This window comes from Eriocheir sinensis, chromosome 37, assembly GCF_024679095.1.
Source record: "Eriocheir sinensis breed Jianghai 21 chromosome 37, ASM2467909v1, whole genome shotgun sequence".
NCBI lineage: Eukaryota > Metazoa > Arthropoda > Malacostraca > Decapoda > Varunidae > Eriocheir > Eriocheir sinensis.
This window is the reverse complement of record NC_066545.1, coordinates 15,612,826-15,627,825: the sequence shown is the minus strand read 5'-3', so window position 1 is coordinate 15,627,825 and position 15,000 is coordinate 15,612,826. Positions and strand designations below refer to the sequence as shown.

General features: G+C 44.9%; 2 protein-coding genes across 2 annotated transcripts in view; both read right to left on the bottom strand.

The window, feature by feature from the left end:
- The window catches only part of LOC127008380 (protein phosphatase 1 regulatory subunit 3B-like), a gene marked incomplete at its 5' end in the record, with an annotated part of 26,273 nt that extends 19,547 nt beyond the window's left edge, over nt 1-6,726 (bottom strand). The window contains 2 exons of the mRNA XM_050880387.1: nt 3,155-5,805; nt 6,550-6,726. Of these exons, the coding sequence (XP_050736344.1) occupies nt 5,419-5,805; nt 6,550-6,726 (564 nt within the window). The remainder of the gene's footprint in view (nt 1-3,154; nt 5,806-6,549) is intronic.
- A 380-nt stretch (nt 6,727-7,106) lies between these two features.
- LOC127008469 (uncharacterized) overlaps nt 7,107-15,000 on the bottom strand; it is a 14,889-nt gene continuing 6,995 nt past the window's right edge. The window contains exons 2-5 of the mRNA XM_050880615.1: nt 9,599-9,920; nt 7,790-7,898; nt 7,304-7,439; nt 7,107-7,165 (exon numbers count right to left, since the gene is read on the bottom strand). Coding sequence (XP_050736572.1) covers nt 7,107-7,165; nt 7,304-7,439; nt 7,790-7,898; nt 9,599-9,699 — 405 coding nt within the window. The 5' untranslated portion in view covers nt 9,700-9,920. The remainder of the gene's footprint in view (nt 7,166-7,303; nt 7,440-7,789; nt 7,899-9,598; nt 9,921-15,000) is intronic.

The following is a 15,000-nucleotide window of genomic DNA, read 5'->3' as shown; positions in this document are numbered from 1 at the left end:
GAAAAGGAAGGAAGGAAGGAGAAAAGGAAGAGGATGAGGTGATAGACAAGGAAGGAAGGAAGGAAGGAAAGAAGAAAGGAAGAAAATGGAGAGAATAAAGTAAGGAAAGAATGGGTCGAGTTGGGATAGATAAGAGAAATGAAGGAAGGAAGGAAGGAAGAAAGGCATGAAGGAAGGAAGGAAGGAAAGGATGTAGGGAAGAAAAGAGAGGAAGGAAGGAAGAATGAAATGAAGGAAAATATAAGTCACAAGAAAAAAAGGAAGGAAGGAAGGAAGGAAGGAAGGAAAGGAAGAGGGAGGTAAAGAAGGAAGGGAGATTTGGGGTCTTCCTTCAGGCACTCCACAAACCCATCATCTTCCTCCTCCTCCTCTTCCTCTTCCTCCTCCAGAAAAGAAAAAATTCTGATACTCTCCAACATTCTTCCTCCTCTTCCTCTCTTCCTCCAGAAAAAAAATAATCCTGATACTCTCCAACATTCTTCCTCCTCCTCCTCTTCCTCCTCCTCCTCCTCAAGATTTAGGCCTCCCTTTTAATCCTTTTCAAGCAGGCTGGAGGCGGCGTGGGCGTCTCCCTTCCTCTTGTTAACCCTCCTCCTCCTCCTCCTCTTCCCTTCCCCTCCTCCTCCTCCTCTTCCTTTTGAGTGAGGAATCCCAGTAAGCCTAAACAAGCAATCCCTTCTCCTCCTCCTCCTCCTCCTCCTTTACCCTCTTTTAAAACCGATTCTTCCTCCCTCTTCCCTCCTCCTCCCTCCCTCTCTCTCTCTCTCTCCTCTCTAGACATACACACATACATACATACATACATACACACATACATACAGACAGACACAGTGGTCGGCAGTCCTATTCACTGACTCGCATCCTATCCTGGAGTCCTATTCTGAGTCCTTCGCTTGTCCTGAATTTAAATGATTTCGATAAAGGACTCAAAACCATCTTTATATTGCTCTCTCTCTCTCTCTCTCTCTCTCTCTCTCTCTCTCTCTCTCTCTCTCTCTCTCTCTCTCTCTCTACTTCAATTTCCTGTTATTTTCTTCCTTTCCATTCTTTTCCTCTCCCCTTTCCCCTCCTCCCCGTCCCTTCTCTTCCTCCCCTTCCCTTCTCTTCCTCCCCTTCCCTTCTCTTCCTCCTCCTCCCCTTTAATTCTTCTCTCCTCCCTTCCTTCTCCCCTTTCCATCTTTTTCCTTCTATTCCTCCCCTTCCTTCTCCTTTCCTCCCCTCCCAAGCTTGCCAAATCCTTAATTCTCCCCACCGCCACCACCACCACCACCACCACCATCATCACCATCACCACCCCCGCCATCACCACCACTGCCAAAATTACTTGCCCCTTCCAATTTCCCTTCCTCTTCCCCTTCATTTTTATCCTAACCCTTCCCTTATTCTTCCATCACCCTCTTCCTCCTCCTCCTCCTTTCTCTCTTTATTTCTCTCTCTCTTTCTCCTTTATCTTACGACGCAGAACCTTAGCCAACTTCGCAGTTTTCTCTCTCTCTCTCTCTCTCTCTCTCTCTCTCTCTCTCTCTCTCTCTCTCTCTCTCTCTCTCTTTTATCGATTCTTCCCTTGCGTGCTCTATTCTTCCATATTCCTGTTTTTATTCTTTCTTCTTTCTTTCCTTCCTTCCTTTCTTCCTTCATCATTGTTTCTCTTATCTCCTCCTCGATCATGGCGGTTACTCCTCCTCCTCCTTATCTTTCTTCCCTTCCCTTCACTTTCTTCTCCTGTTCCTTCTCTCCTTTATGCTTCTATTCTATCTCCTCCTCCTCCTTATCTTTCTTTTTTCTTCCCTTCCCTTCACTTTCTTCTCCTGTTCCTTCTCTCCATTATGGTTCTATTCTATTTCCTTCTTCTCCTCCTCCTCCTCCTTTTCTTCCTTCCCTTCCCTTCCTTTTCTCCTTCTGTTCTTTCTCTCATTCTTTCTATCTATGTTTCTTCTTTTACTACTACTACTACTACTACTACTACTACTACTACTACTACTACTACTACTATATCATGTGCTTGCTCCACACACACACACACACACACACACACACACACACACACGCACACACACACACACACAGTCCTCGTTGTTCTGATTCACGTGTTTTGGCGCGACACACTAAAAAAAAAATAATAATAATAAAAATACCATTTCCCTTAGCACCAAACACATTCTCTCTCTCTCTCTCTCACTCTCTCTCTCTCTCTCTCTCTCTCTCTCTCTCTCTCTCTCTCTCTCTCTCTCTCAGCCTCTTAAGTTATCCATATTGAACGGTATCCAAATCTCCTCCTTTGATATGAGAGGGTTACTGTCCTTGGTGGGTGGAGGAGGAGGTGGAGGAGGTGGAGGAGGAGGAGGAGGAGAGTCATGTGAGCTAGAAAATTTACTTCACTCCAGAAATATATTTGGAGGGATGAACCTACTCTCTCTCTCTCTCTCTCTCTCTCTCTCTCTCTCTCTCTCTCTCTCTCTCTCTCTCTCTCTCTCTCTCTCTCTGGTGTAAAAATATACGAAAAACAAACCAACAAAAACAAAAAACAATGACGGCGAGAGAAAAAGGAAGAAAACAACAACAACAACAACAACAACAACAACAACAACAACCATTAACATAAACAAATAAAAAAAAGCGATTGAAAAAAAATATTGACAAAAAAAAAGGTAAACTCGTGACAAAAGAAAATGGAAAAAAAAAAAAAAAAAAAACACGAATGACGAACTAAAAGATAATGATGGTAATGATAATAATGATAATGGTGATGATGGTGAGAATAAAGGAATAGAAAGGGAAGAAAAGGAGAAGGAAAGGGGAGGGAAGGAGAAGGAAGGGGAGAGAAAAGAGTAGGAAGAGAAGGAAAGGAGAAGGAAAGGAGAAGGAAGGAAGAGAGAAGAAGGAGGAAAGAAAGGAAGGGAGAAGAAAGGGGAGAAGAAAAGAGTAAGAAGAGAAGGAGGAAAAGAAGACTAGGAAAAGGAGGAGAGAGGAGGGAAGAAGGAGAGGGAAGGGAAGGAAAGAGAAGGAGAAGAAAAGAATAGAGAAGAGAAGGAAGGGAGGAGAAAAGAGGGAAAGGGTAAAGGAGAATAGAGCTTAAAATAATAATAATAATAATAATAATAATAATAATAATAATAATAATAATAATAATAATAATAACAACAACAACACTTACCTATATCATCGCTGCTGTCTCAATATGGACGACCGACGATTTCTGAGCTGCCCTTCCTTCCTTCCTTCTTCTGTGCCTTATGTGGAGGGATGGAGGGAACGTAGGAGGGAGGGAGGGAGGGAGAGGCACGGTGGAGGTAACCCTGTCATACCTCCTCCTCCCCTTCCTCTTCCTAGTTCTCCTCCTCCTCTTCTTCTTCTTCTTCTTGGAGGCGAAGTTGACTTGATCATTTCTCTCTCTCTTTCTTTCTTTCACTTTCTCTTTTTCATTCACTTTCACGTTCATGTTGTTTTCTTTCTTTTGTTTTGTTCACCACTTTTATCAATGTTTTCTTTTTCTTTATTTTTCTTTCTCTCTTTGCCACTACCAGTCCAGTTTTTCTTTTGTGTTTCCTGTTCCAGTTTTTGTTTTCTCTGATTTTCTTTTGTTTTTCATATTTCGTGGATGTCAATTTTTATTTTTTTTGGTGTATGGGTTTGATAATTTTCAGCAGACTTTCTTTGCTTTCTTTATTTCTTTCTTCTTTCTTTAAATTTACGATCTTTTTCTTTTCTTACTCTTTCTTTAAATTTACGATCTTTTTCTTTTCTTTCTTTATTTAGGTTGTGGTCCATCGTACGAGTGCTTTAATTTTTAATCTTTTTTTTGCAAGTTTATTTTTCTTTATCTATTTTCACAATCACAACTACTGCATCATGTGTGTGTGTGTGTGTGTGTGTGTGTGTGTGTGTGTGTGTGTGTGTGTGTGTGTGTGTGTGTGTGTGTGTGTGTGTGTGTAAAATATATAAAAAAAAACCACATGAACTGCACTTTTGAGTTTTCTAATATTTCTTTTCTTTTCTTTTCTTTCTTTCTATCTTCATCATTATCTATTTTCCTCCTTCTCCTCCTTCAGTCAATTTTCTTTTTTTTTCATTCTATTCAACTATTTTCATCTTTTTCTTCCTCTTCTATTTCTTCTTTTTTTCGTATGTAATTTTCTAGACTCATTACTAGAGGAAAATTTATTACTATTTCCTCTTATTCCTCTCCTTCTCCGCTATCTCCTCCTCCTCCTCCTCCTCTTCCATAACACTTTAACGAAATATCTCGCCACTACGCAAAACGCTGAACAAAACTACGTTAACTTAACACAAGAGCAAGATTCGTCGTGTGTGTGTTACGTTATGTTACACCGAATAGCACCGCCAACACACACACACACACACACACGCACACACACACACACACACACACACACACCGCGGCTAAACTATCATTAAAATCAGGCTGGTTGGGATTCTAAATATACATACATACATTTGTTTCTTCCTTTATATGTATGTATGTATGTATGTATGTTTGGGTATGCTTCTCTATCTCTATCTCTCTTTATCTCTATTTATCTTTCTCGTTTCAAGTCACTTTGTGTAGATTTTTTTCCCCTCCTGTCTCTTATCTCTCTCTCTTTCTCCGTCTCAAATTTCCTCTGTTCATTTTTTGTTTCTTCTTATTTTTCTTTATTTCAAGTTTTCATTTTCTCTTTCTTAAGTTTCATTTTCGTCAGTCTTTTCCATTTTCATTTTTTCATCCAGTTTTTTTTTTTTTTGCGTGTGCGAATCTCAAAAAAAGACTTGTTTTCCACTGACACAGAAAAGCATCATCCCTTCCATCTTCATTTCCTTTAGTTAAGTTTCAATCAAGTCACTTCAATCACCTCTTCTATTTTTCTCCTTTTCACTCTTCCTCTATCACCTTCCTTTCTTCTGTGTCACTTCAACCGGCTCAACTCTCTTCTCTCTTCTTTCTTTCTCTTTCCAATATTTCCTTTTCAAATTCGTTTTCTTCCTCCTCGCATCTCGGCCATTTGCACCTCCTTCCATTTCCTTTCTTTTATCCTCTTCGTTCAAACTCTTTCCTTCGCCCGTCTTTCCACAATCTTGCGTTTTTTGCGTTTTTGCGATTTCTTTTCAACCTTTCATTTCAGCTTCTCTTTGCGCTTTTCCTGAACTTCATTTTCTTCATTCCTTTTTGCTTCCTTCTAACTCTTTCCTCCATCCATCTTCTATAATCCGTTTTTGTCTTCTTTTCATCCATTTCCTTTCCTTCCTTTCCTTATATCATCTCTTCTTTCTCTTTCCTTCACCCGCCTTCCATCCAAAACCCCACGTAGTCATCTCGTCTCATCCGTGTCTCGTTCCGTTTCAGCATCATAAAATCATCTCCTCCTCCTCCTTCTTCTAGTCTTGGCGTGATGATCCCTCGTCTTTCTCGCCGCGGGACCCTCACCAGTAGGGCGAATCATTGATGTTCAGATGGTTCCAGGACGCGAACTCACTCCACGCATCGATCTGCACGTCGTAAACATCCTTGGGCTTTCCTTCCAGTGGCTTCGACTTGGGCCTGAAGGACACCACGACGTAGTTCTTGCTGTTGTTGTTGTCCCAGAACTCCGCGCCGTCGCAGTTGTAGCAGACGCAGAACTCGATCTTGTCTGCGAGCGAGGTCACGGGCAGCGGTATGTTGAAGGTGAAGGTGTCGTAGATGTCGTAGGAAGCGCCCGTGGCCGTGGTCTTGGAGGGGACGTAGTCGGCCTCGACGTCCTCACAGGCAGTCCAGTTGTTGACGGTGTACCTAGCCTTCACCGACTTGTTGAAGGAGAGATTTCGAACCTGGGGTGTTTGTCGCAGCCACGGAGAGATAGGGGGGAAGAATGGGAAGGGGAATGTGAGCCCTTGAGAGTGAAGTCCGAGGTGGCAGGACAAGAAAAAACAACAACAAAAAACTATGATACACCCTGTTCACGTTAAGTTGGCGAACAGGCCCCGCCCACGCCAGCCAACCAGCCACCAATCACAGGCAGCCTTGGTGGGAGATGAGGCGTGGCTTGCTCGTAGCTCGGCCAGTGAGAGGCTGTTATTAGGCAAGGGGGAGGAGCTTATTTGCTGAGCGTGGGAGACGGTGTGTGCCGTTCTCGTAAGTTGGCCAATGACAGACGGTTATTTTGGGAAGGGGGTGGGGCTTATTTGCTGGGAGTGGGGAAAAAGGGGCGTGGCTTTCTCATAGATTGGCTAATGACGGACAGTTATTGGAAAAGGGGGAGGGGCTTGTTCGACTTGTTAACGTGAACAGAGTATATTACTACAACTATTGATTCTACTAACCTACAAATATTACACTGCAAATACTAACTCTACTACTAACCCTTATTTTCCCTTACTCTAGAACGTAAGAAATAGACGTTTGAAAGCCCCAAAGAGATAAAAAAAACCCACTGAAAGATAAACCCGAGATAAAATTTTCATCATCCAAAGTCGCTGAAACGGATCAAAACTTGCTAACCACCTATTACATATTACCCTTAACCCCCCCCATACGCTATAGCTACGCGTGGCCTCAGAGCACATCTCCCTCACCTTGACTGTTCCGGTGATCTTGCCCTCTGCCTCCTTGATCATGACATTCTCCACACACACGTTATCCCGCTCCAACCGCGCCTTCATCCCCATGTAGTCAGAGGCGGGTTGAGCGAAGGCCAACTCCCACTGGTCCGCCACAGCCTCGGCCTTGGCGCCCCCGGTCACCTGAAGAAGAGGAGGAGATGCAGAGGGTTACGAGAGGCTAGAATGGGTACAGGATAGGGTGACAGAGAGTAAAATGGGTACAGGATAGGGTGATAAGAGAGTAAAATGGGTACAGGATAGGGTGATAAGAGAGTAAAATGGGTACAGGATATAAAGAGTGATGGGTTGTAAGGAAGGATGGGTAGCAGGAAGCATTCTGAAGGAGTTTAGAAGGATGTGAAGGATAGGAGCTGAAGGAAACATTCTAGAGGAGTTTAAAAGGATGTGAAGGAAAGGAGCTGAAGGAGTTTAAAGGATGCAAAGGATAAGGAGTCCAGGATGCGTTTTAGAGTATCCGGAGAGGGCAATAGGATAACACATAAAGGATTGTGGTAGTCTTTGAAAGGAGTCTAGAAGGACGTGGAGGACAGAACGACACTACGAGAGAACATAAAGGATAACTGGATACCTGAAAGGGCAAAGGATATAAGGAGAGAGAACGAATGGTTAAGGGAACTGTATAAAGATGAAGTTCTCTCTCTCTCTCTCTCTCTCTCTCTCTCTCTCTCTCTCTCTCTCTCTCTCTCTCTCTCTCTCTCTCTCTCACCTGCTCTCTCGAAGTCAGGGTCCATCTCAGGGGCAGTCTGGACGCTCTGTGAGGACCGGATCTCCGTAAGCAGGTGACCCTGGGTGTCGGCGAAGACCACCTTCTTCTGTAGTCTGGTGGGGGAGATGGCGCCCAGCTGGGGGGGGAGGGAGGAGGGGGTGGTTAGGGGGTGATGGTGATGGTGATGGTAGTAGTAGAAGTAGTAGTAGTAGAGGGCATGAATGAAAATAAAATAAAGTATAGATATAAAAAAAGTAAGTATCAAAAGGAAAGAATGATGAACAAAGAGGAGGAGGAAGAGGAAGAAGAAGAGAAGGAGGAAGAGTAGGAGGAGGAGAAGGTAACAAATGAAAAAAATCAAATAAAAAATAAAAAAATCAGAAAAACAACAATCACACACAAACACTCGAACTTACCCCCTCCAACCCCCCCCCCCTCTCTCTCTCTCTCTCTCTCTCTCTCTCTCTCTCTCTCTCTCTCTCTCACCTCCAGCTCGGCCTCGTCTTGGCGGGCAACGAGGCAGGACTTGATCGGCTGGAGCTGCAAGGTCGGTGTGTCCAATTTCTTTTTGGGGGGCGAACGGCGAATTTTGGACCTGAGGGGAGAAGGAGGCGGAACGTGAGGAAGGGTGGAGGAAAGATGGAAGAAGTAATGATGGAAGAAGTAAAAAAAAAAAGGGGGAGGGGGGGAAGGAAGGTAGATAGGTAGAGAAAAAGAGGGATGGTATGGAGGGAAGGAAGGATAGCAGGGAAAACAGGGGGAAGGTATATGGGAGGGAGAAGAGAAGGAATAAAGAGAGGAAGAGGAGGATGAAAGAAGGAGAGGAAAGGAAAGGGAAGACCATGATGAAGGATGAGGGGATGGAGGGGAAGGAAGGGATGGGATGGAAAATGGGGAAGGAAGGGAAGGGGAAGGAAATAGGAGAAAGGAGAGGGAAAGGAAGGAAAGAACGAAGGGAAGGGCGTAAGGGAAGGGATATGAAGGGAGGGGAAAGGAGGGAAAGTGGGAAGGAAGAGGAAAGGAAGGGAGTGGAGAGAAAAGGGAAAGGAAGGGAGGGGAAAGGAGGGAAATTGGGAAGGAAGAGGAAAAGAAGGGAGGGGAGAGGAAAGGGAAAGGAAGGGAGGGGAGAGAAAAGGGAGAAGAACGAAGGGAAGAAAAAAGGAGAAGGAAGGGAGGATAGGGAAAAGAGGGAAGGAGGGGGACGGGAGGGAAGGAAGGAAGGGAGGGGGATGGTAGGGAAGGAGGGATGGGGAAGGAAGGAAGGAGGGAAGCGGGTGATGGGACGTGGGATATAGGACAAGGTAAAGGTATGCAAGTGTGGGGAGGAGGGAGATCATTGGTAGGGGTGAAGGGTGACGGGGCAAGGTGAGACAAGGTGAGACAAGGTAAGGTAAGGTAAAGTAAGGTGAGGTAAGGTAGAGTAAGGTTAGGTAAGGTAAAGTATATATAAGGTAAAGTTAGGTAAGGTAAGGTACGGTTAGGTAAGGTAGAGTAAGGTTAGGTAAAGTATATATAAGGTAAAGTTAGGTAAGGTAAGGTAAGGTGAGGTAAGGTAGAGTAAGGTAAGGTAAGGTTAGGTAAGGTAATGCAAGGTATGGTTGGGTAATGCAAGGTAAGTAAGGTAAGGTAAGGTGAGGTAAGATAAAGGTAAGGTAATGCAAGGTATGGTTAGGTAATGCAAGGTAAGGTAAGGTAAGGTTAGGTAAGGTAATGCAAGGTATGGTTAGGTAATGCAAGGTAAGTAAGGTAAGGTTAGGTAAGGTAAGGTGAGGTAAGATAAAGGTAAGGTAATGCAAGGTAAGGTTAGGTAAGGTAAGGCAAGGTAAGGTAAGATAAGGTAAGGCAAGGTAAGGTAAGGTAAAGTAAGGTAAGGTTAGGTAAGGTAAGGTAAGGTAAAGTAAGGTAAGGTTAGATAAGGCAAGTAAGGTAAAGTTAGGTAAGGTAAGGTAAGATAGATATTATAAAGTTTGTGTTTCAAGAACCTAATATCAAACAACTCACAATTTCTATGATTAAAAACAAACAACAACAACAAAAAGATGGTAGTTTTAGCAATGAATGGAAAATCTCTCTCTCTCTCTCTCTCTCTCTCTCTCTCTCTCTCTCTCTCTCACACACACACACACACACACACACACACACACACACAGTTTTCTCTTTCATTTCACTCAAAAAAACTTTCTCCTTTCTCTCTCCCTTCCTTTCACTCTTGCCCTTCTCCTCTTACTCCTCCTTCCCTTCTCTCTCTATCTCTCTCTCTCTCTCTCTCTCTCTCTCTCTCTCTCCCCTCCTTACCTGAAGCTGTTCCTGGCACCAATCCCGTTTGCGTAGGCCGACGAGCAGCTCAACTGAGTGCTGGTCTCGAGGGTACTCCTAAAGGCGTTACTGTTGACCATCGCGCTGCATGACTGGTTGCCGGAGCCCCAGAAGGAGTGGAGGGGGTTGGCCTGCAGCGGAGTGGCCTGGAGGGTGGTGGGGCAGTCTGCAGGGGCGTCAGGCGAGGGTAGTCATGGATGAAGGGCTGGGAGGCGAGGTAGCCCGAGGTAAGAACGGGGGAAGAGCCGAGGAACATCTCCACACCGTAATCGCTCGGCATCATCAGAGTTGTCATCAGGCCCTGGGAGAGGAAGATAAGGGGGAAGGGTGAAGAAGATGCTGCCATAGAACTCGCTACGGACGTTCCCACTAGGCCCAGTAAGGAGAATAGGAAGAGGAAGGAAGGGAAGGGTAAAGGGCTTGTTTGGCATCGGAAGAGTTGTCATCAGGCCCTGGAGGAAGAGGAAGGGAAGAGGGTGAGGAAGATTCGTGAGTAAGAAGAGGAAGAGAAGAGGAGAAGATAAGGAAGATTCGTAAGAAGAGGAAGGTAGGGGAGGCTAAAAGAGCTTGTTTGGCATCGTAAGAGTTGTCATCAGGCCCTGGAGGAAGAGGAGGAAGGGAGGAGGGATTAAGGGTGTGTTTATACAGTGGAGGAAACAACTCAACGGTAAAAAAACAACAGAAAACAAAAATAAAAGTCCGCTAGCACTGACCCTGTAAACAAAATAGAACAAAGCGGGTCAATCGAGGTCAATTTTGGATGGAGAGGTCAATTTTGGATGGTCAAATTCGGATGGAAAGGTCAATTTTGGACGGTCAAATTCGGATGGAAAGGTCAAGTTTGGACGGTCAAATTCGGATGGAAAGGTCAATTTTGGACGGTCAAATTCGGATGGAAAGGTCAATTTTGGATGGTCAATTTCAGATGGGGAGGTCAATTTTGGATGGTCAATTTCAGATGGGGAGGTCAATTTTGGATGGTCAATTTCAGATGGGGAGGTCAATTTTGGATGGTCAATTTCAGATGGGGAGGTCAATTTTGGATGGTCAATTTCGTATGGTAAATTTTGGATGGAGGTCAATTTTAGATGGAAAGGTCAATTTTGGATGGTCAATTTTGGATGGAGAGGTCAATTTTGGATGGTCAGTTTTAGAGGGGAAGGTCAAATTTGGATGGTCAATTTCGGATGAGACAAAATGTTCATACTGAGTCGTCATCGGGCGCTTCAGGAGCAGGAGGAGGAGGGGGAGGAGAAGCAGGAGAGGGAGGAGAAGGCTGGCGTGACCGTTCGGGACCATCAGAGTTGTCATCGGGCCCTGTGTGGTGGGGATGGGATGGGAGCGGTTGAGAAGGCTGGTTGTCAGTTTGGTTGATCTGCTTATCCATTATATATTCCCCCCTTCTACTGTGCGAATCTTCTGTTAAATGCTTAGTTGTCTGTGTGGGAAGGAAGAAGGGGGGGTTGAGCAATCGTTTGGGGTCAGCAGAGTTCTCGTCAGGCCCTGTGTGGAGAGGCAGAAGAGGGGGGGTGGTTGAGTACGATGCCCGGGAACCTCTGTATCTTTCTCTCACTCTTTAATGGTATAGGGAAAGGGGTTGGGTTCAGTGACTGGGTAGCGGTCGAACTTTTAACCTTATTGCCAACCCAGAAATTATTGCCAACTCAAACAAGGATGGAAGTGTCTAAACTGATTCTTGTGTCCCTTTGTTAGGTTGGTAATACATCAATTTATGGTTTATTCAATAGCTGAGTGACTGAGTGAGTGAGTGACTGACTGAAGGAATGGCCAAATGAGATAGTACCGGTACTGACTGGCTGACTGACTGATTGATAGACTGACTGGCTAATTGAATAACACTAGTTTAACTGAGTGAATGACACGCTGACTGACTGACTGAATGGCCGACTGACTGACTGGCTGAAGGAATGAATAGCTAGATGAGATATTGAGTGACTGACTGACTGATTGAATAACTGATCTAACTAACCACATGTCTGACTGACTGACCGGATGACTGACTGACTGACTGAATGAAAGAAAACCACAAAAACCACCACAAAAAATAGAAAAAAAAGATTAAAAAAAAAATAAAGAAAAAAAAAGATGAACAGTAAAAAGAAAAGAGAAACGATAAAGAAAAACGAGAAATAAAAATGAAAATAATAAAACAACAAGAAAAAAACAACAAAAACCACAGTCCCTATCATTACCCTCAACCGTGTACCCCCCGAACAAAACATCATCGTCGTCATCATCAGCATAGTTACTCTTATCAACGGTGAGTCTTTGTTCTTCAGCGTGGCGACAGACGAGGGAGATACGCACACACGAACGAACAGGGACAGACAGACAGAGGCGGAGACAGAGAGATAGAGACAGAGATAAGGTCACTGGATATTAGGTCACACAAGGAGGAGGAGGAGGAGGAGAGAGAGATAAGAAGGTAAAAATAAGGTCACTTGGAGATAATATACAAAAGAAATCTCTCTCTCTCTCTCTCTCTCTCTCTCTCTCTCCCTTTCCTCTTCCTCCTCTTCTTCCTCCTTTTCTCGCCCTCCTCTTTTTTTTTTTAATTTACAATCCTCTTCCTCCTCTTCCTCCTATCTTATACCTCTGTTATTGATATTATTGCCTCCTCCTCCTCCTCCTCCTCTTCTTCTTCTTCCTCCTCCTCCTCCTCCCCCAGCGACCTTTCAAAATACTGTACATTCCATCCTAATATGTCACTAATCCTCCTCCTCCTCCTCCCTCTCCTCCTCCTCCTCCTCCTCCTCCTCCTCCTCCCTCCTCCTCCTGAAGCATGAATGGAGCGAGGTCTAGACATTCTCTCTCTCTCTCTCTCTCTCTCTCTCTCTCTCTCTCTCTCTCTCTCTCTCTCTCTCTCTCTCGCGCAGGCTGCAGGAGGTCACTGAGTATTCACACTTTCACTCCTCCTCCTCCTCTTCTTCTTCTTCTACCTCCTCCTCCTCTTCTTCTTCTTCTTCTTCCACCTCCTCCTCCTCTTCTTCTTCTTCCTCCTCCTCCTCCTCCTGATATACTTCCTCATGTCAGTCAGATATAAAAAAAATAGCCACCCTCCTCCTCCCCCTCCTCCTTCTTCCCTTCCCCGTCCTCCTCCTCCTCCTAGTCATGCCTCCCTCTCTATGAATCAACTCCTCCTCCTCCTCCTCTTCCTCTTCCTCCTCAAGAGTAGTGTGTGTGTGCTAATCGTACTAAATCGCCTCCGCCTCTTCCTCCTCCTCCTCCTCCTCTTCTTCTTCCTCCTCCTCCATTATAATCAATCTTCCAATAAGGTGACTTGAAAATCATTAATGTTGTGTAATTTTTTTTCTCTCTCTCTCTCTCTCTCTCTCTCTCTCTCTCTCTCTCTCTCTCTCTCTCTCTCTTAAATGTCAGTCATGTATGCAGTATTGGAAAGGCTACAATACACACACACACACACACACACACACACAAACATGAAGGCCAAGGTCACTCCCTCCTCCTCCTCCTCCTCCTCCTCCCTAGAGCCACACAAGTCACTTCCTCCTCCTCCTCCTCCTCCTCCCTAGAGCCACACAAGTCATTTCCTCCTCCTCCTCCTCCTCCTCCCTAGAGCCACACAAGTCACTTCCTCCTCCTCCTCCTCCTCCCTACCTATATTACTCTTAAAATTTCTTCCTTCTCTTCTTCTTCTTCCTCCTCCTCCTCCTCCTCCTCCCTAGGTTTTCATAGTCACTTCCTCCTTCTGAACCTTACCTTCGTCCTTCTCCTCCCTCCCCCCTCCCCCTCTTCCTCCTCCTCCCCCCTCCCCCCTCCCCCTTCCGTTACCTTCCCTTCAAATCAACTCTACTATGGTCACTTTCTCCTCCTCCTCCTCCTCCACATAAATTAACTTCCTCTTCCATTTAACTTCTTCGTGTGACTAATCTCTCTCTCTCTCTCTCTCTCTCTCTCTCTCTCTCTCTCTCTCTCTCTCTCTCTCTCGTTACAAAAGGGTTAGAAAGTCTTAATTAGTGTTTCAACAATTATTTAGACACTAATTAGCATGTCATTGTCTATTGTTCTCTCTCTCTCTCTCTCTCTCTCTCTCTCTCTCTCTCTCTCTCTCTCTCTCTCTCTCTCTCTCTCTCTCTCTCTCTCTCTCTCTCTCTCTCTCTCTCTCTCTCTCTCTCTCTCTCTCTCTCAACGTCTTTTGTCATTTTACTTTTTTTTCTTTATTTTTTTTTTTTTAATGTTCGTGTATGCCAAGTAGCTATGCCTCCTCCTCCTCCTCCTCCTCCTCCTCCTCTTCTTCTTCTTCCACCTCCTCCTCTTCTACCTATGACGTTTCTTTCCTCTCATTTTTTCCTCCTTCTCTAACATTTTTTTTCCTAGTGTTCCTCCTCCTCCTCCTTCTCTTTCCTCCTATCCCTTCTGTTCTTCATCTTCCTTTTCCTTCTCCTTTCCTCCTCTTTCTTTCCCTTCTACCCTTTTTCTATCTCTCCTTTTTTCTCTTCTCATTCCCACTATCATCTAATATAACCTCCTCCTTCCTTCTACCCCTCCTTCTCTTCCTCCTCCTTTTCCTCCTCTTTCTATCTTCCTCTTCTCTCCCTTCCATTCTACCTCCCTTCATCTTCTAACCCAATATGTTCCTCCTCCTCCTCCTCTGTCTAGTCTTCCTCTTCCTCTTCGCATGTTTTCAGACAGACTGCAGCAAGACCTCAACCTAAATCCATATTATTCTCCCCCACAACCTAGATTGCAAGTAGCGTAAGTTAACAATAGAGTAAAGCAACAGTTAATGTCCACATGACAGGTGGAGTGAGGTGTGGGTGCAGTAAGGTGACAGGTTACTGGTGCCGTGCCTAGTACCGCCGGTAAAACGAGGATCAAGCCTCCACCTGTGCCCCTGAAACTACACCCCACCCATCGTGAGTATTAGGGGGGATTCTGGGGCTGCCCTGTGTAGGCCACTCGACCTCTTCCAGCCTCCCTGTGTTTCCATGTTCTTATGTTCTTATGTAATTAAGTCATTTTCCCCCACAGCTTAGGTTACCAGTAGTACAAGTTAAGGGTAGTAATTTCCTCTTATTTCTCTCTTTACTGTAAAATTTCCATGTCCCTTTCTTCCTTAAATGGTGTTCTCTTCTAACTATTTCCTGCCGGCACGTTGCAGGAGGGAGAGGTGGGCGGGGAGGAGCCTTCACCTATTCTGTCCTCTCCTGCCACACGTAGATTACTAGTAGTAGCGGTAGTAAACAGACACCCTCGTCATAGCCCGATAGGTCTTCTGGTGTCTGTTCTTCCTATGTATTCCTATGTATTCCTCCTCCTCCTCCTCCTCCTCCTCCTCCTCCTCTGCTAACAAGGCAATCAGGGTATAGTGTATTTAGTAACGTAAGAAGGAAACTGTG